The sequence below is a fragment of the Epinephelus lanceolatus genome, chromosome 8 (genome assembly GCF_041903045.1).
Source record: "Epinephelus lanceolatus isolate andai-2023 chromosome 8, ASM4190304v1, whole genome shotgun sequence".
Classification (NCBI taxonomy): domain Eukaryota; kingdom Metazoa; phylum Chordata; class Actinopteri; order Perciformes; family Serranidae; genus Epinephelus; species Epinephelus lanceolatus.
Window position 1 is genome coordinate 30,967,222 of NC_135741.1, and position 19,789 is coordinate 30,987,010.

At 42.3% G+C, this 19,789-nt stretch overlaps 1 protein-coding gene across 2 annotated transcripts; it reads right to left on the reverse strand.

Moving 5' to 3' along the window:
- Positions 1-1,808: 1,808 nt before the first annotated feature.
- Positions 1,809-17,535, reverse strand: apeh (acylaminoacyl-peptide hydrolase). Of its 2 annotated transcripts, none has more exons than XM_033629745.2 (21): positions 17,083-17,535; positions 15,260-15,395; positions 14,163-14,238; positions 13,997-14,072; positions 13,732-13,844; positions 13,407-13,541; positions 13,114-13,205; positions 10,826-10,863; positions 10,603-10,724; positions 10,426-10,486; positions 9,290-9,384; positions 8,936-8,987; positions 7,709-7,812; positions 6,450-6,582; positions 6,246-6,329; positions 6,048-6,128; positions 5,329-5,417; positions 4,950-5,143; positions 4,734-4,836; positions 2,212-2,318; positions 1,809-2,066 (listed from the first exon to the last, which is right to left on the reverse strand). In XM_033629745.2, exons 1-21 carry the CDS (start codon positions 17,222-17,224, stop codon positions 1,967-1,969), a joined length of 2,133 nt encoding a protein of 710 aa, XP_033485636.2. In that variant the 5' UTR covers positions 17,225-17,535; the 3' UTR covers positions 1,809-1,966. The 2 variants fall into 2 exon arrangements, with proteins under 2 accessions (XP_033485636.2, XP_033485635.2); XM_033629744.2 differs by having other exon boundaries at positions 13,407-13,550.
- Between the last annotated feature and the right edge of the window lie 2,254 nt (positions 17,536-19,789).

The following is a 19,789-nucleotide window of genomic DNA, read 5'->3' on the forward strand; positions in this document are numbered from 1 at the left end:
CTCTGCTGTGCTGTTCCACTTTTCTCTGTCTTTCTCAGCAGCCGGCTGGAGAGGGGAAGCACCAGAACAAACCAACTCCAAAAGGCTCTTTGTCCCCCAGCATCAGAAAGCACGCTCACACTCTTTCCTCCCTTTGTCTGTCTACCTCCTACATACACCCTGCGTGAGCATGAGTCTTTCCCCTGTCTTCAGCTCTCAACAATGCTTCATCTCTGTGCCCCGGCCCACACAGCAGAATACCACGGCGGGGCGCCGTGAACTTCTCCCTCTATCTAGCTCATTCATTGTCTCGAACACCCAGTCGCCTCTGTCTCATTCCTCTATTCTTTATCACTCGACTCCTCATCAACGGTCTCTCTCTCCCTATCTCCATCCGTTTCTCCCTCCATCGCTCAAATTGGTGACCTCACCCAACACCCACATCGCAGTGACTTCACTGGGCAGCAGCTGCAGTCAAGGCCACAGAGCAATGTGTTGGTGGAGGGGACAATTAACACCACCGCCATGTCTGGGACGCCAGGGTGAGACCGCTGAGGGGAAACTTCTGGAAGATATCAACCAACTCAGTTTCTCATCTCACGCACTTTTTCACAATCTGCATCTGTGAATTTCATTTGTCGCCAGTGTCGACTGAAGGAATGCCCACTTGTCTGGGAAGTGAGAGTGGTGGGACTGTTCAAGGCCACTATCAAGTCTCAACAAGGCCACCAACTTCACATTTTGTCCTTTCAACAACAAAAAAAAAAGTAGGACAGGGTTTGTTTGTGAAGACAAAGTTCTGAGATCTAAGCTGGAGTTTGCACGGGAGGTTGGTTTCTGAGTGGTAGAGAACTCAATTCTGTAATGTTGACCCCAGAACTTGTGGGAAGTCCATGATTGAAAAAAAATCCAGAGTTGTGGGAACGACTCTCCCAGTGCCAAATGGAGGCATGACAAGGTAAACAAGTGTCTGGTGAGGAGATGTAAATATCTGTGAAGCAATAAAGCCAGATAATTTCCTCAGGAGTTGATCGTCACAACAAGAAACCCAGAGGTTGAGGGAAAGAGACAGGAAGAGATTGCTTCGTCAGCTCTTGTCTGTAACTGTTAACTTGGCTGAAGGGTTACAGTAGGTTATTTGTTCGGGCAGCCCCGTGAGGAAGGTGGTCAAGGGCCTCAATTAGAGGCTCCAGATCAGATTTCGAGTGGTTTGGGTGTTTTACAGCTTTGCAGTGGGTCTGTGTGCTTACAAAGCTTCAGATGTCACAGTTTTAAATTTGTATAAGTTAGAGCTCTGGGTCTCTGGGGCTTTTTTCCCCTTTTTTGGAAGTGGGTGATACTATGGCCATGAAAAGGGTCTCCATGCATTAAAAAGAGCTACACATTTTAATGTGCATTATGCATGCAGACTGATTCATCCATGTCCATTATATTTTGTTTAAGATATCTAAAACAACCAAACAACCATACATACACATACATATCATAAAGCTGATATGATAAAAGGTAAAATGATTAACAGGATAAAAGTTCAGGGAAAAGGAGAATGCTTAGAACAGGCAGAGACTGCCATCTGCTGGACATTGTACACATTACATTTACTGTATATGGTGGGCCATTTTTGCCAGCCTGCTCTGTTGTATTTTCATAAAATATTGTAAGACTGCAGATGTGACTCAGTCTGAGCAGGCATCAAATTTAAGTACTGATCTTGGCAAATGAGTAAGGAATAAAATTATTATAACAATAAATAAAAGTGACAGTAATAGTCCGAGATAGTTTTTTTAAGTAGCACTGGGTAACCAAACATGACATAGTCTACACATTAATACAGGTTTTGTAAGATTTTGTTTTATTACATACTTTGGTTTAGAAATGTGTTACCAAAACTGAATACATTGTAACATACAGAATGTGTTTTTGCTGTTAAAATGGCAAAGGTATGTGCAAGATAACTAATTTTGTGTGTGTGTAGCTGTGTGTGACTTCAGAGATGCTGCTGCAGCCACAGCACTGTGTTGAGGAAGCAGTCAGCCTGTGTGTCCACTCTGGACAGAGAATGTCCGTCGTCTGGAAACCACAACAATCTAGATGGACATAGAGAACGATGGCCAGAGCGAAAATTAGTCTTAATAATAACAATTATTAGTGTTGATGAGGGTGAGGACAAAATAACAGGAATGCCTGTGCAGGTTTGTTTATTGGATGTATGTAATGAATGCTCTGTTGTACCTGACAGGTGATGCTCTGCTCTTCAGCGCTTTATAGAGCTCCAGACCCTGGTGAGGAGACACTCGTCTGTCTCTGCCCCCTAGCATCAGCAACACTGGAGCCTTGATCTAAAAAACAAACACACAGATAAACCCACTGACATGAAACCAAGCTTGCGTTGGCCCATGACAACATCCTGTCTTTAGAAAAATATAGGCTGGATTTCCAAGTAAAATTGCTATAAATTTCCTTGGTCCCCTCTGAATAAATCCTAATTTGTTCAGTAGTAAGGTCAAAATATCCACTTACACTTAATAAACACAGAAATCTAACAGACAGATTGTAAGAGTGGAAAAATTTTATGTACCCTTGGCCTTTTCTCTATTACCGCTTGCAAAGCAAACAAAATCTTTTAAGCCACTACTGAAAAGACTGTAAGAATAGCAAAGCCAACACTCTAACCAGGGCGTCTACAAGCATCAGACACTTACACTGCATGCTTTTTGAGACCTTTTCCAGCTCATTTCTTACCCATATCTAAGACTAAGATTTGGGACAAATCTTTTTCCTTACTCAAGCTTTGCAGGTAAGTATAAAGGTAAGCAGTAGATGTGGTCTACATAGGTTCATCTACATTTTGCCAATAGGTAAATACAAGTATGAAGTTAAAAGACAGGATTAGGTTCAGTGGTAGGTTTAAAGATTTGTAATATCAGAAATCTGGACTTTCACCCAGAGGCACTTGACTCATTTTGACAAAGGCAATTAAAAGATGGATGAATGAAATTGTCAACCAATGGTTAGAACCATCTCCAAGGTTTATGAAGCCCTGTTACCTTTTATCTCAATTTCTGAACCGGAAAGTTCTAGACATAGGTGGGATAGGGATTTAGATATAGAGACTGATCCTGCACTGTGGAGAAACCTATGTATCAACGGTGTCACTTGTACACTAGGGCCGTAACGGTACATGTATTTGTGTCGAACCATTCGGTACGCGACTTTCGGTTCGGCACGACCCTGTACCGAATTATTGGGCGCAGGATATTATTTTATTTTATTTTGTTTTATTTTAATTCCGTTTTTGCGAGCCGAACCATTTAAAATATCTACGGACGGACATAATTGAGTGACGGACCGAGTCCGACCGTAAATCTCCGCTTTCACTTTGTGCAGCGCATTCTCACATTTTGACAACATGGCAAGTGAGCCTGATGAACCTGAAGACCCACCCGCAAACCTTAAGTCCTCCGTTCGAGATCACTTGGTTTCAGGGTAAAATACGAAGATGGAAATAAACAAGTGGACAAGACAAAAGCAGTGTGCCAACACTGCAGAACAGCGGTCGGGTATGTACTTGGAAACACGTCTAACATGCTAACGCATCTAAAGTGACACCACCCGAGTTTGAACGTTAACCGGCACGACTAGAAAAAGCAATCTGGTGCAAACTACGATATCGTCATCGTTTAAAAAGAAAGAGCGTTTCCCTGACCATCGTGCTAAAGAAATAACCAACGCCATTGGAGTTGAGTAAAATCGTTTAAGCTGCACTTCAGATATTGAACCATGTTTTGTTTACTGCACTTTAACAAAGTGGGAAAGCTAAGTAAGTTCCTAGTAAAACTGAATCTGATCAGGCTTTAAAGCTGACCAGCTGCACTATACTTTTTATTTTAATTGAGTAAAACTGTTAAAGCAGAAATGTATATTTATATTTTTCATTCAAAAAATGTGTTAAAAAAACAGCAGGATTTTATTTTTCACTTTTATATTTCTATTTTCATTCAAACAATGTGAAAAAGCAGGATTTTAGATATATTTGTTTCATTCAAAAATTGTGTAAAAAGAGTTAACTGCTGTGGTGGTATGTTTTAATAAGGTTACCAATAAGTAAAAGATATTTAATAGTTGTCTATTTTTTTCATTACTGTACAGAAAAAAAACCGAACCGTGACTTGTGTACCGAGGTACATACCGAACCGAGATTTTTGTGTACCATTACACCCCTATTGTACACTAAACTCAAGATACAGATTAATTCAGTTCAATTTTCGTCATCACCCCTTCCAAGCTTCATGAGTTCAACCCAGATTTGCTTTAGATGTGGTCTATCTGAGGGCACTTTCCTTCATTCCACCCGGCAGTGTAGTAAACTACAAGGCTTTTGGCAGGGGATCTGTGATGCCTTATCCACAATCCATGGCGTCACTTTGTCAATACATTCGTGAGTATGCCTTTTGGGCAGCCTCTTAAATTCTAATATCAGACTTAGCCATTCCATTAAGCTCTTAGAAATCCTAATGACTATAGCCAAAAAATATATTGCCATGAGGTGGAAGTCAGATCTCCCACCACCTGTTGGATTGTGGCTCTCAGAAGTGAACAGATGCATAGCTCTAGAGAAAATTTGGAGTCTAATGAAAATGTCTATCTCCAAGCTGCTAATGTGGCTTCTTAACAAAGCAGCTCAATAAGTTGCAGAATGGTTATAACTTCAGGTTTAAGAGTACGTTGGTTATTAGTACAAATGTGTGTCTGACCTGAGCAGCATGTGCGATGGGTGACCTCTCTAACATAGTAGCCATGGCCTCAGCAGTGGGGATCTGGTCGTATGAATACTGTATCCCCACAGTGGTGTAGCGCCTGGAGACACAGAGAGAGGATGAGGACATTCAAACTTTAACGAGTCTGGGTGTGTTGCAGTGGAGCTAAAGCTCATGTGTGGACAAGCTGTTGTGTTTGCGTGTGTGTCTCACCAGTCAACTATGTCACTGGTGCCCAATAAAGTAGCAGCATTAATGACAGGGTTCCTGGCCACACATGCTCTGTAGAACTCTGGGTACTGACCAACCAGATGACAAGACAGGAAACCCCCGTGAGAACCACCAAACACGGCCAACCGTTCAGGGTCGAGGTTGACATCCCTCTGCAGCGCAGTTAGCACGGCCGTCTGGGAAAAATACAAATCATTCTCAGGTGAAGGGTGATGTGGAGCTGTTTATAGATAAACATGTGACTGACCAGAAGATTGCCAGCCTTCTACCTGCGTGTACTTTGTCATTTTTCTTCCATAATCATTCCAAATCAAGACATCAATATATTGCACAGATTTTTTTTTCTCACTCCATCCAGTACCTGCACATCTTTTACATCCTGGCTTCCAGTCTGACCAATCAGGGACAAAATGCTGTCCTGGCCGAACCCTGTAGATCCCCGGTAGTTCACTAGATACAGAGACAAAATGAGAGCTTGAGAGGGCTGAATCAAAAGAGGAATGGAAAAGCCTTTGCTAATGTGAATTTAAAGGGATTACTGTTTTAGTTTTTTACTGGTTTTCACCAAAATAAAACAAGAAACAACAAGACAGACCATTTTTACAGTAAAACACATCCTTTGGTGACGTTTGCAAAATGCACATAAACCTCCATCTGCATTTCACTTCAACATTTTGGGAAGATCAATACCCCTGTATACTAAATCTGACATGTAAAGCTACAGCCAGCTGACAATTTAAAGGAGCACCACACCTCCCAAATGACCATTTGTATATCAATTGCTGACCTTGTGTTACATGTATCTTTGAGGAAAACTGCTTTTTTTAAATTACTTTAGTGAACAAAAAATCCCAAAACTGAGAAGATTCTTGATGAATTTAAGTCATAGGGGTCCACATTTAATCCATGTCTCATTTATCCAGCTGTATGCTCAGTACTTCCCAAACAAATTGCCCTTTCTGAAGAGGAATTGAACAAAAAGTAAAACGTATCTAGGCTCTCTTCAAAGTGTAACTGATATACAAATGGTCATATGGGAGGTGAAGTGTTCCTTTATTTGTGTCCGTGTTTGTGTCTCACCCATGAGCACAGCGAAGCCGAGTTTAGCCAGTCCAGCTGTGGTGCCGTTCCACTCTGCTGGGAACTGAGAGTGGGGGCCACCTGGGGGAGCAAAAACAATAAACAAAATAAAACCATAATAAATCCAGAAACATGTTTTAATATGTTTCCACCCTGAAAACAGAAATACAGCAACCACACAGATAAGTAAACACAGACCATGGATGAAGACGACCAGAGGTATCTTGGCCTCATGGAGGGGGCGTGATGGTTTCACCAGGATAGCCCCGAAGTCTAAACCAGCTGGTGAGAGAGAGAGAGAAAGCTTGACATCACAACAAGTTTCAAATTGAAAGAGTGATTGATCTTCATCATTCTGACTGTGACAGTGTGTGCATGGATGAGTGTGTGTCTCATGCTCACAGTACTGTGTGTTCTCCTCCTCTGGTGGTGGTTTAATATCTAGAACTGTGCAGGGGAAGTCAAAGGTCATGATGGGCTGCTGCAGGGTTCGCCAGGTCACAGCCTCACCTGCTGAGGGGAGGAAACCCACCCTCTGTGCACACACACACAAACACACAAATACATGTAGTCATAAAACTAAGAAATCAGATGAAGTCATTTTTCATCTGAATAATCTTGTTTAAAGACCCCCTCCAGTTTACACCTTGATAATTTTTTTTAAATTTTATATACTTCATTAATCCCAAAGGGGAAATTAAATTTTTTTCACTCTGTTGTCAATTACACACAGGTCCGAACACACACACATGCACAAACAGGACTTATACATGCACTAAGTGGAGAGATGTCAGAGTGGGCTGCCCATGACAGGAACTCCGAGCGGTGGGGGGGTTCAGTGCCTTGCTCAAGGACACCTCGGCAGTGCCCAGGAGGTGAACTGGCACCTCTCCAGCTACCAGTCTACGCTCCATATTTTGGTCCGGACGGGGACTTGACAGGCCACCCTCCGGTTCCCAACCAAAATCCCTATAGACTGAGCTACTGCCACCTGTGTCTATCTACTGTTTGTGATGTGCTGAAAGACATATCATGAACGAAATAAGCAGGCTGAGCATTTCCACTATCTCAAAAGCACAGATTCTACCTTCCAGGGTTTGTTACATCACAACAACCAATCAACCTGTTGGGTGGGGTTTATGACACCACGGCAAAATAAGGGACATCAGAGGAGAAGCCAGTAATTTGTAAGCTGAGTTTTATGTTCACTTCAACTTGTCAGCTGGCAGTAAGGAACAAAGTTCATCTTACATTAGCAACTCATTATTAGTTGTTCGATAACGTAATTAAGGTGAAGGCTCATGTTATCTATAACTGTTAACAAGCACAGGTTTGTGTGTTTGATGAGCAGACTGAAGCTGAGCAGGTTTGCTCAAGCTGCGAGCCAGCAGCTGATAGGATGAGCTAATTAGCACATTCATAGACTTGCACACAGTAAATGGGGCAAAAGGTGTTGATAAACCATTTTAAAGCATGACAGGATGTTTTTCATGAAAAAAAAAAATCCAAAATATTTAATTCTGATGAGCAGAAATGAGTTTAATCAATGTGTGGAAAGCAACTTTATCAATGCATTACACTGTATTTTGGCTTAATGCTTGGGGTCGTTTCTTTCATGCTTTATGTGTGTGTGTGTGTGTGTGTGAGTGTGTGTGTCTGACCAGAGTGGGAGGTATGTTAGGGCTGGAGCAGCAGACGACTATCAGGTCCTTCTGGACAGTGAGCAGCTTCCAGCTGCCATAAACTTTGGAAAGATCAGAGACACCTGCAGAGGAGAGGAGGCAACAAGAGATAGGAGTAAAGAGAGAGAGAGAATAGGTGAAGGAAAGGAAAGAAAGGAAAGAGGAGAAACAAAAACATAGATAAGGGTCAGGCAAAAGTTTTTAAACAGATTCTGAAATGATGTACCTGTAGATCATTTGGCTAAATGACTCTCCTTTTTGTCTAATAGGAGCCACCATACCTATGTGTGTGTAATTTATAGACAGATTGATGTGCTCTGTTATCTACTACTAGTTCTGCCTTGCAAGCAAGCTCAGCATGTCTCACCCTCCTCCCACCTGGTTATTTTATTTATAATAAACCAGTGGCTTTTAATTACAAGCCTGTGTGATCATTGACTCACAAATAGCAGAAGTACATTTCTACAGCACCCATCTTAAATAGTGCAGATGTTGATGATATTGACATGGAGAAGATGTGTTTGAAATAAATAAAATTACTTTGAATAATTACATTATATTCATTTTAAGTGTACTTTACCAGCAACATTCAGGTCTTGCAATAAAAACTTCAACTGAACACTTCTTAAAATATAAATATCAACAAGAACAATCTGTAAATTGCATTTGTTTTTAATGTTGTATCATCATTGGTGCTCAGTGTGCTCCTGTCAACTTTTGACTTTTATTTTGACATTCCCCGACAGGATGCTAGTGGCAACATTAAACCTGTTGGTCTTGTCGTACCTTCCTGTTCTCTCGTGTGCTCCTGATGATGAAGATTAGAAGATGAAGGAGGAGGGAGAGTAGGGGGATCAGGAAGAGGAGGAGGAGGAAGGTGAAAGTCCGAAAGAGAGGGAGGAACTAGCAGTGGAGGAAAAGGAGACGGGGGAGGTGGAGGGAGAGGAGAGAGGGAAGAAGGAGGAAGAGAAGATGACTGAGGAAAGAGAGTATCACTGGGAGGAGGGGGAGCAAGAGCAGAATAAGGAATAAAGGCAGGAGATGGGGGAGGATGAGGAGGCCAACAGGAGGAAGGAGAATGCGGAAGCAGAGGAGAGAGGGGAGGGTGAGAGGAGGGAGATGGAGGAGGAGGAGGGAAAGGAAGAGATGGAGATGAGGGAAGAAGAGAGAGAGTAGGCAGGGGTGGAGGAGAGGATGGAGTCTTACTATCAGAGAGGGAGGTAACTTTGTTTGATGTCCTGTCGATCATAAACAGATCCTGAGAGACAGAAAGAGAGAGAACAAATGAGTCATGGAAAGTGTGCGTACATCAATGTGATGAACACAAAATTATTTTTAAATATTACCAAAAATTGAATTTTTATGTAAAGGAATAATTCAACATTTTGTGAAATATTCATATCTGCTTTCTGGCTGAGATTTAGTCGAGAAGATCAACACTACTCTCATGTCTGTGTATTGATTATGTAGCTAGAGCCAGGTTATGTATTGATTACACAAAGGACATAAGACGTGTTAATTAGCGATGTCTAAACTATTCCTTAAACATGTGGCTGTTACCTTCCAGTTTCTGCGGGCGCTACTGAACACCACTCTCTGACTGTCTGCAGACCAGCAGCAGGGGGGCAGAGCCTCGTACACACCTGCAAACTCACCTGAAGCACAGAGACATGGAGAGAAAATATATAAAAACTGGGAACCCTATATAAACCCTATATAAACCCTATATAAAAACTATGTCCAAAAGTTTCCTTTCTAAACATTAGACAGCCATGATCCTCTTTACACTGTAGAAGACAAAGTGTGAGGAAAAATAGGGAGCATGTCTATGTTCCCTCAGCCTTATACTCCCTCAACTTTATGTTCCTTCAACCCTATGTTCCCTCAACCTTAAGTTCCCTCAACCCTATTTTCCCCCAGCAATATGTTCCCCAACCCTATGCTCCCTTAACCTTATGTTCCCTCAGCCCTCTATTCCCTAAACCCTATGTTCTTTCAGCCTCATGTTCCCAGTACCCTACGCTCCCTCAACCCTCTATTCCCTCAGCCCTCTGTTCCCACAGCATCCAAGCCAGCTAGGTTAGGGGTTAAGGTTGTCCATGTTATTACAGGGGTGAAACATAACATTACAAACGTAGGGCTGAGGGAACATGGGGCTGAGGGAACATATGGCCTAATTTGGATGGAGAAAAAAATCATAGGTGCTGAGGGAACATAGGGTTGACCCTGAAAAGTAACTAGTGGCTGTGTGAGGCTGTACTTGTGCAAATTGGTTCTTTGAGCTAAAAGCTAACGTCGGCATTAAGTTCACTCACAATGAAAATGTTAGCAGGTACTTACCACATTCACCACCTTGATTTGGAATGTCAGCATGCTAACATTTGCAAATTGGCACTACATATAAAGAACAGATGAGGCTGATGGGAATGTCAGTAGTCTTGCAGGAAACTGATCATAAACCAAACTACTGAGCAAGTCAAGATTTTGACCTGATGATGGCACAACATAAAATGTCAGGGAATCACCAAAGTTAAACAGTTCTTCCTGACGGGGACATGGATATGTGTACCAGATTTCACAGCCAACCTCATGGTGACACCAGATGAGGTCAGGGGGATTCATCCTCTGGGGACTGTGAATGTGTCTTAACAAAAACAAAAAAAAACCTTGCCATCCCTAGAGCCACATTAACCTACCAGTCTGTGGTCTGTTGACAACATCCAACAGTGTGGATGTCTTCCCACTCTTCAGGTCCAACTGTGGGAGATCAACAGTCACCATTAACAACAGGAAAACACAGATACACACGCAAAAACACACACACGCACACACACACACACACACACACACACACACACACACACACAACGTACCTGCTGCAGACTGAGGCACTGGTTGTGAGGACCAAACACTCGGCCCTGCAGGTAGATTAACGTGGACCCATCTGGACTCAGCCTGGGACAGGACACTGACAGGCTGTCTCCAGAGAAACACTCTGGTTTGGAAGGAGGAGGACATACAGGGATCAGATCAGCAGAGCACTGAGAGTGTGTGAGTGTGGTTCATTAACAAGGAGTCAAAAACAAATGTGCTCACCACAGTTTCCATCCAGGTCAAGCCTGAATAATGCTGACCTGGAACAGAATTTCAAGAAGAAGAGACACAAAATTAAAACTGCAGACTGTAATTTCCTCTGTCTAGTTTATATAACTTTTGTTTACTTGACTCTCTTTACATGGCTCAGTAAACTACGTTTAAAATTGTTTCTGCTTTTCCTGCTAAGTTGCGACTATTCTGCATTTTCCATTTCTGATTTGATTCAGCATATCTCATGCACAATGAAACTGAATGAGTGATATTATGTAATTATATCATTGTGATATACAGTACAGGCCAAAAGTTTGGACACACCTTCTCATTCAATGCGTTTTCTTTATTTTCATGACTATTTACATTGTAGATTCTCACTGAAGGCATCAAAACTATGAATGAACACATGTGGAGTTATGTACTTAACAAAAAAAGGTGAAATAACTGAAAAAATGTCTTATATTCTAGTTTCTTCAAAATAGCCACCCTTTGCTCTGATTACTGCTTTGCACACTCTTGGCATTCTCTCCATGAGCTTCAAGAGGTAGTCACCTGAAATGGTTTTCCAACAGTCTTGAAGGAGTTCCCAGAGGTGTTTAGCACTTGTTGGCCCCTTTGCCTTCACTCTGCGGTCCAGCTCACCCCAAACCATCTCGATTGGGTTCAGGTCCGGTGACTGTGGAGGCCAGGTCATCTGCCGCAGCACTCCATCACTCTCCTTCTTGGTCAAATAGCCCTTACACAGCCTGGAGGTGTGTTTGGGGTCATTGTCCTGTTGAAAAATAAATGATCGTCCAACTAAACGCAAACCGGATGGGATGGCATGTCGCTGCAGGATGCTGTGGTAGCCATGCTGGTTCAGTGTGCCTTCAATTTTGAATAAATCCCCAACAGTGTCACCAGCAAAACACCCCCACACCATCACACCTCCTCCTCCATGCTTCACAGTGGGAACCAGGCATGTGGAATCCATCCGTTCACCTTTTCTGCGTCTCACAAAGACACGGCGGTTGGAACCAAAGATCTCAAATTTGGACTCATCAGACCAAAGCACAGATTTCCACTGGTCTAATGTCCATTCCTTGTGTTTCTTGGCCCAAACAAATCTCTTCTGCTTGTTGCCTCTCCTTAGCAGTGGTTTCCTAGCAGCTATTTGACCATGAAGGCCTGATTCGCACAGTCTCCTCTTAACAGTTGTTCTAGAGATGGGTCTGCTGCTAGAACTCTGTGTGGCATTCATCTGGTCTCTGATCTGAGCTGCTGTTAACTTGCGATTTCTGAGGCTGGTGACTCGGATGAACTTATCCTCAGAAGCAGAGGTGACTCTTGGTCTTCCTTTCCTGGGTCGGTCCTCATGTGTGCCAGTTTCGTTGTAGCGCTTGATGGTTTTTGCGACTCCACTTGGGGACACATTTAAAGTTTTTGCAATTTTCCGGACTGACTGACCTTCATTTCTTAAAGTAATGATGGCCACTCGTTTTTCTTTAGTTAGCTGATTGGTTCTTGCCATAATATGAATTTTAACAGTTGTCCAATAGGGCTGTCGGCTGTGTATTAACCTGACTTCTGCACAACACAACTGATGGTCCCAACCCCATTGATAAAGCAAGAAATTCCACTAATTAACCCTGATAAGGCACACCTGTGAAGTGGAAACCATTTCAGGTGACTACCTCTTGAAGCTCATGGAGAGAATGCCAAGAGTGTGCAAAGCAGTAATCAGAGCAAAGGGTGGCTATTTTGAAGAAACTAGAATATAAAACATGTTTTCAGTTATTTCACCTTTTTTTGTTAAGTACATAACTCCACATGTGTTCATTCATAGTTTTGATGCCTTCAGTGAGAATCTACAATGTAAATAGTCATGAAAATAAAGAAAACGCATTGAATGAGAAGGTGTGTCCAAACTTTTGGCCTGTACTGTATGTAGTATTTCTATTGTTAAACATGGTTGCCAAATACTTCAGTTCATCCAGAATTTTCTCAGTTTTTGGATTCTTCATCCACCAGAGGCACACAAGAAAACCAAAGTGTTGTAACACTGGGAGAGTAACTGATGTACGAATGGTCATTTGGGGGGTGAAGTACTCCTTTAAAGGATGTGGGTAAGGGGGAGATTTAGATGAAATAATGAGCCATAATCATTTCAGTCAAGTTTCTTTTCATTTTAACTTATCCAAATCAAAAATTCTGATTTTTGAACATATAAATAAAATTTACTTGACATTATTTTTGTTTATTTTAGCGCTTAATTTGTTGTTTTTAAAGCTGTCTCAGACTACAAACCATCTGACCTGCGGTTGGAGCAGAACTTCAGTCCGAGTCTGAAGGGTTCATGGTACCAACCAACGAAAAACACTGACTGACTGCCAGGAGCCCACAGAGCCTGGAGGACAACACACAAACACACACAGACGTGTGTAAGACGTTAATTATAGGAAAAAAACATTCAAAACTGACACATAAAAAAAAAAAACAACCAAGAGGACATCCTCCTGTTTGTATCAGTTTGTACTTCAGCACAAAGACACACTGGGACACTGATTCACACTTGACAGTAGCTGAAAGCCTCTGTGTCTGTCCTCACCTGTCCAGGTGAGACATCAGGCGGGATGTCCTGCAGAACACTGATGCAGCCGCTCTGCAGATTCACCACACAAATCACTGGAACACTCTTATTGGTCAGAGCTTCACCCCAGTCTTCACAGTACACGCTCCTGTCCTGTGCGGGCTCAATAACACACACACACACACACACACACACACACACACACAATAAGTGACATGTACACATCAACACTTCTCAGTGTTCTTAATGACATGAATGTAATTTTGGCTTAAGAATTTATTTAACAATTGGATTCACAATCTGCGTGTGTGTGTGTGTGTGTGTGTGTGTGTGTGTGTGATACCTTCTTGCATGTAGATTCCCCATCCTGTGTTTCTGCTGATGTGTTCTTGCTCTTCTCAGCAACATACAGCAGTTTCTTCTCACACTCTGACCATGACAGACAGCCAAACTGAGCTGGAAACACACACACACACACACACACACACACACACACACACACACACACACCAGTAAGTCTTTACACACATAAACTGACTCAGCGATGATCTCTTTATTTTTGGGGGGAACATGAACAAACATGTAAAAACACACAACATCCATCTCACCATCATCATACACTCGGCCGTGTTTGTCGAGAGCCGTCAAGTTGAGGGATTTCCTGAGGCCGTGGTGGTCCCATATCTGAACAGCAACAACCATAAACAACAACAGTCTGTCAAAATGCTTAAATGTTGATCTCACAGAGGATACTGCAGTCTCTTTTTTTCTCACCTCGAGGAGCTGGTGGCCACTTGTTTCCCTGACAACAGCCCTCCGGCCTCGAACAGGAGAGAGTTCACTCAGTAACCTGAAGAGCAGGTTTGGATTCAATTAAACAGACACCTAAAAGCCATGATTCACCTCACTCTGTGATTAAAGGTTTAACAATTTGTTCCATTGCACCTGTAACCTAACCCATAGTGATGTTGTGCTTCTGCATCACTGCAGCAAGGTGAGGAGTTAAAGATATACTATACAGGATTTTCCAAAAAAAAAACAAAAAACAAAACAAGGTATAGACTCATACAAATGTAATGGTGTGAGGAGGTGTATTTATCCACAGAGATACTGCCCTCTGCCTGTGTTTTCTTTTTTTCTTCTTATTTCACTGTGTTCAGGGCGTTCATGGACTGCAACCTTTGGACGTTATATAAAGGGAGCAACCAGGTGCCAGAAAGTAAAACTGTAAACACAACGCAACAAAAAACCAAATGCAGTGAGGCAAAACGCTAAGTGGACAAAGTTCACTCCAAAATGAAGCCTGGGGTAGGCATTCACTTCCACAATCACTGCTGAGCATGAAGCAGCAATTACCAGGGCTGAAATATGAAGCAAACTAAGTGCCAATAACTGCAGGTCCTTGAATAGCCACTTGAGGCTGGCTCCAAAATCAGTCAATCACCACAGACCCCATTTAGAAATGCCCAACTTTACAGCATAAATAAACAGATTAACAGCCTGGTACGAAAAACGGTTTTGGTCTCTATAGTTAATTTTCCCTTTATGACAACTGTACAGAGAAAATGGGGGTAGCAGTTGCTAGATACCCAGAGCTATACGACTTCACAAACTCCAGTTACCATGATCTCAATAGAAAACAGCAGGCGTGGCAGCATACAAGTGCAGTACTTGAAACAGCCATCATGGAGGCGAAGCTCCTGGACCAACTGGTGGTGCTCCCCGTGATCCACCCTCTTTTTTTAGGGTCTCATGTACCCACACAGATCTCTGTTTCCCTGTGCCCAACAAACTATTTGCTGACAGCCTCTCGCCCTCAACCAGTGTGTGTGTGTGTGTGTGTGTGTGTGTGTGTGTGTGTGTGTACTCACTCTCCAGACACAGGTACACAGGGTCCAGGTGGGAGAACAGTCCTGATGCTCTTGTGCTCGTTGCTGTCTGTGATCAGAGTCCACTGCTGCGAGAAGCGAAGTCTGGATCCTCGGACCAGGTCGTTCTGTGTCCACTCTGAACATGGACAATAAAAGAATGTGGATTAAATAAAGAGATCTTCAGTTATTTCAATTATAAGCATCTGTGTGAAACAAAGGTGCAGACACACAGCCAAAGAGGCAAAATCTTCAACCTAATGTGTATGTGTTTTAGGAACTTGGACTAAAGAAGTATTATTCTGTATACTGTCACTGTGAGCTTTGATTGTAATGAGGATGCTTGCTTGTGTTATGAAGCAGAGCTTAACGTCCTTCCCTGAACCTACAATCCAATATACTGTCCAATAAACCACAGACAGGTCGAATGGTATTCTTCCAGAGAAACAGATGGGTTTACCCAGTAAACCTTGTTAAACCCTTAAGACGAGATCACTGTTGTCAGCAGCAGAGCGCCTTTGACCGACAGGTTGTCACGAAATCTAAAGAAATGCTGGAGGACACAGTCATTCCCACAGGGATTTTCTTTTTTCATGCTGGCTGGTTGAAATCTAAGCAAATGGGGGTCTCTGTAATTGTCTACATTATGTACTTCCTGGTTGAGGTTTAATTGCTTATAGAGAGGAAGATGAATGGACAACCACTGACCAGACTGTCATGAAATTTGATTTGGACATTCATCATTTTAATGACTCTCTGATGTTTTATCACTTATAGACATATAAACAAATCCACACAGTTATCAATAACATAGCAATGTTTCAAATTCACTGAGATTGATAAACTATTGAGTTTTGTGGCATAATTAGCCCAAAATGTCAGCTTTGACCTCAAGAGACCTTTTGGGCAACTGTCATTTAACTTGATATTGATGACCCATGGCCTGCCCTCAAGTGCCATCCTCAGGACATTACTGGTAAGACTCAAAGAACAGTAAAATCATTCACTGTGTTGTTTGTGCCTTGCAGCATTTTCATAATACACAGTGTAATAAACTTTCCAGACTTTCAAGGACTATTTTCCAGGTATTTCTCACATTATACAACCCTAATTCAGACCTTGGATTAGAAACTTAAATACTGTTCAAAATGCAATTGCTTTATAATACAACAGGACCACTGTTTTTATTTATATTACTGCTGATCATTTTCTGAATCACCTTTTACAGTTTCAGATTTCTGAATGTATCCTTTCTCCCCAGCCAGCATTTGTGTGTGGGGCTCGTGCAACTAGTAAATGGGTTGACAAATGTAAATTGTAAATGGACTGCAGTTATATACGCTCTCACACACCGATGGAACAGCCATCAGGAGCAGTTTGGGGTTCAGTATCTTGCCCGAGGATACTCCGACAGGTGGACTGGAAGAGCCGGGGATCGAGGGGACCTAGGGCTGCCTGGGTACCAAGTGGGTGTGGGCCCAAAATGGACATCTTATCCAGGGCCCATCTGGGTAAACCCCCCCATGTGGGCAATTGGCATGGGGCTGATATGTAACCCATGAACAGTCCCATATATGGCTCATTTTTCAGCCCACTGACTATCCACATTGGCCCCACAAACAAATGTTGGTTGTATTATTTTCCAGGTACCACCAAACTGCAGTTTGCTTGAGTTGTGTGATCCACCCCACTTAAGTTCCACTGTTGCTATCTGGTTAATGCAGTGTGTTACCTCAATAACAAAAGTGACAAGAATAAATACAAACACAACGTTTAGAAGACTGCATTTCAAGTGGTTTGTAATAAAGTCAATACTGTCCCCTCACCAGCAGTCACGGTGTATGTCCGGGTCTCTGGGAGCTGCTCTTCACTCACATGGGCAGAAACAGGCACAGGGAGACTGTTGACCTCTCCGTACACCCCGGTCACTTGTCCAGTGTCCATCTGCGTTAGCTGGCGCACACACATACACACACACACACACACACACACACACACACACACACAGAGCTCACATGAACTCACCAACCTGACACACTTGCATGGTCAGCGCGAGCAGCTCAGACAAGCGGAAACTCATGCATCACAGTTAAACCGTCACCAGCTGCTCGGAGGGTTTAACTAGTCGCGGGACTCAGTTTACCGCATTCCGTTCATGAATTCATCCACAACACTCTGTCAATGACTTTATCGCCTCCCCCGGACCCGATTCAACATTTCACAGCAATGATTTTTACACCACCAGCTCCTCCATGTTGAATTCATGAATGGACGATACCACTTGGGTTCAGAGTGCAGGGGTGCAGTGTAGAAAAAAACGACCACACGGGGGCAGCAGAGGACCACAAAGGTCTCCATTCTTGATTTTAATGGGTTTTAGTTGAAAACATTTCAGTTACTACAGATTAATATAAGTAATATATTAAATGACATAAATTATAATGTCACTAACATTAAAGTACCATAAATTCAGCAAAAATAATGCACGTTTCAGGCTTTTCTTTATCAGTAGATGTATAAGACACTGGTCCCCAACCTGGGGTTCATGACCATCTATAAGCTTCGTCAAAGCTTCGAAGCTTTCTTGATTTTAATCCTATAAGACGGGAAGTTTACAACATGACTGACAACTGTGCGAGCCAATCGGTGGGGTCGCATTAAGTGGCGCTGCTCAGTGTGGTTGCAGAGGTGTATGGGTGGGAAACTTGATAAGAAGTTAAGTAAATGTAATTTTGTTGTACTGATAATGCCTGTTTCTCACTCTTCAGTTTAAGTAAATATTGGAATGCAGGAGTTTTACTATCAGTACTTAGCTTAACCTAAGAAAAAACGTGTCCTTTAACACTGTCAATATCAACATTCCTAATTAGAAAAGGGGTGTAAAGTAAAGCAATATGGAATTCGCCTGGAGCACCAGAATCACTAAATCCACCCCTGAAAACACTCCCAAATCCCTGCTCGAGGTTACAAACACTGGTGAAATACACTTAGTGGAAATATTAATTTCCGAATGGGTGCTTGAGTGGGGCATCTGGGGCAGCAGTGGCTCAGTCCATAGGGAACTACTTTGGGAACTGGTGCGTCACCGGCTCCAGTCCCCATCTGGCCAAATATGTAGTGTGGACTGGGGCCATGTTCACAAAGCTTCCTTGTACCAAGAGTTGCTCCTAGAGAAAAAAAAATCTTAGAATTGTGATGTTTCTTAGAATTTTCCCTTAAAATTAAAACTAGGTCCTTGTGAAGAAAAATGTTATTCACAGAGCATCTCAGACCCTAAAAGAGCTCCTAGGGAGGACTTGTAAGAGGCTCTTTCTTAAGCAGAGGAGTTCTCCAAACACTGGATGACAGTGAGTAAACGAAATCATGTGATAATGCATGTGGTTGATGTCATTAGGGATACGCACACATTTCCCAGCTAACACCAAACACCAGAGATAAAATGATCACAACACTAAGATATGGATTTGGATATTTGGAAATCTGGAAAAATGCACCAGAGCAGCAGTGATGACTTGGGTCTGTCAACCTTCCATCAGCACAGTGATCACACTAACAATGACAACACTTTAACAGTCAGCAGTTCATTTCATTTCTGCTGGGTGTCCACACCTTGCAGGCTCACAAAAAGGTGTGACAACCAATCACATCTGTTACAAGAATGTGTCATACCTAGAAGTGGGGTCACCACACCACACTCCCTCACCAAGGTTAAAGTTTATATCCCTTCCTTACTCAGAACTTTCCTAAATCACCCCTAAGCTAAAACTCCTTATCAAATGTTTTAGGCTAAGTTAGAAGCTCTCGGAGAGTATTCTCAGAATGTTTGTGAATACAGAGACAGGTGAATCCTGCACTCCAGTGGCGTTTGACTGATTGGGCCTCACTTTGTGCTTTGCAGACTTTCCTTCCTTTGAAAGCTGTTTCCTAATTTGTCTCTGTGCCTTTATGAGCCTTTTTGGTTTTTTTTACTATTTGTTTTTCTATCTCGTTGTTGGCAATCTGCTTTTCCAGGGAAGCATTTTTCATGGTCAACTCAGAGTTCTTTATCAGATTCCTTTCGGGCTTCTTTCAGGCCCCAAAGCTGTCCGTGGGAACTGGGAATTTACCCATTTTTCTGGTCCTGCACGTCTTGAGTGGAGTTTTTCTAAATCCTGTCCTGTCCTGGATTAAACTTTGAAATGTATAGCATTCATTGTCATTCTTAAATCTTTCAAACGTCAGCTGCTTTTTGTTGCAAAACCTTGATCCAAAATTTAAAAGAATTATTTAAAGGAAAAATGGAAGATGGAAGAGTCCGCGCACTAAATAATGCTCCAGGAATGTAGATTCAATTACAACCAAGTACTGTATGTTCATGGGAGCATTATTAAGGGAAAAGTGGACAACAAATCCAATTAAGTTCACATTGTGTATTAACATTAATTTCTCCCCCTCTGATCTGTTGTTCCCCAAACTCTATTCTTCAGAAACTCTAATCAGAAACAGTTACATCTCCTTCTAGAGCTAAGTGTTTGGAATTACATGAGACACAAA

Excerpts from the sequence above, each read along its gene's own strand:
- apeh (XM_033629744.2), bottom strand. The coding sequence starts at position 17,224 with ATGTGTGTGCGCCAGCTAACGCAGATGGACACTGGACAAGTGACCGGG. Across the intron at positions 8,988-9,289 it reads GCGCCCGCAGAAACTGGAAG|GATCTGTTTATGATCGACAG; the intron begins GTAACAGCCACA and ends TCTGTCTCTCAG. Across the intron at positions 2,319-4,733 it reads CCATCGCACATGCTGCTCAG|ATCAAGGCTCCAGTGTTGCT; the intron begins GTCAGACACACA and ends TTTGTTTTTTAG.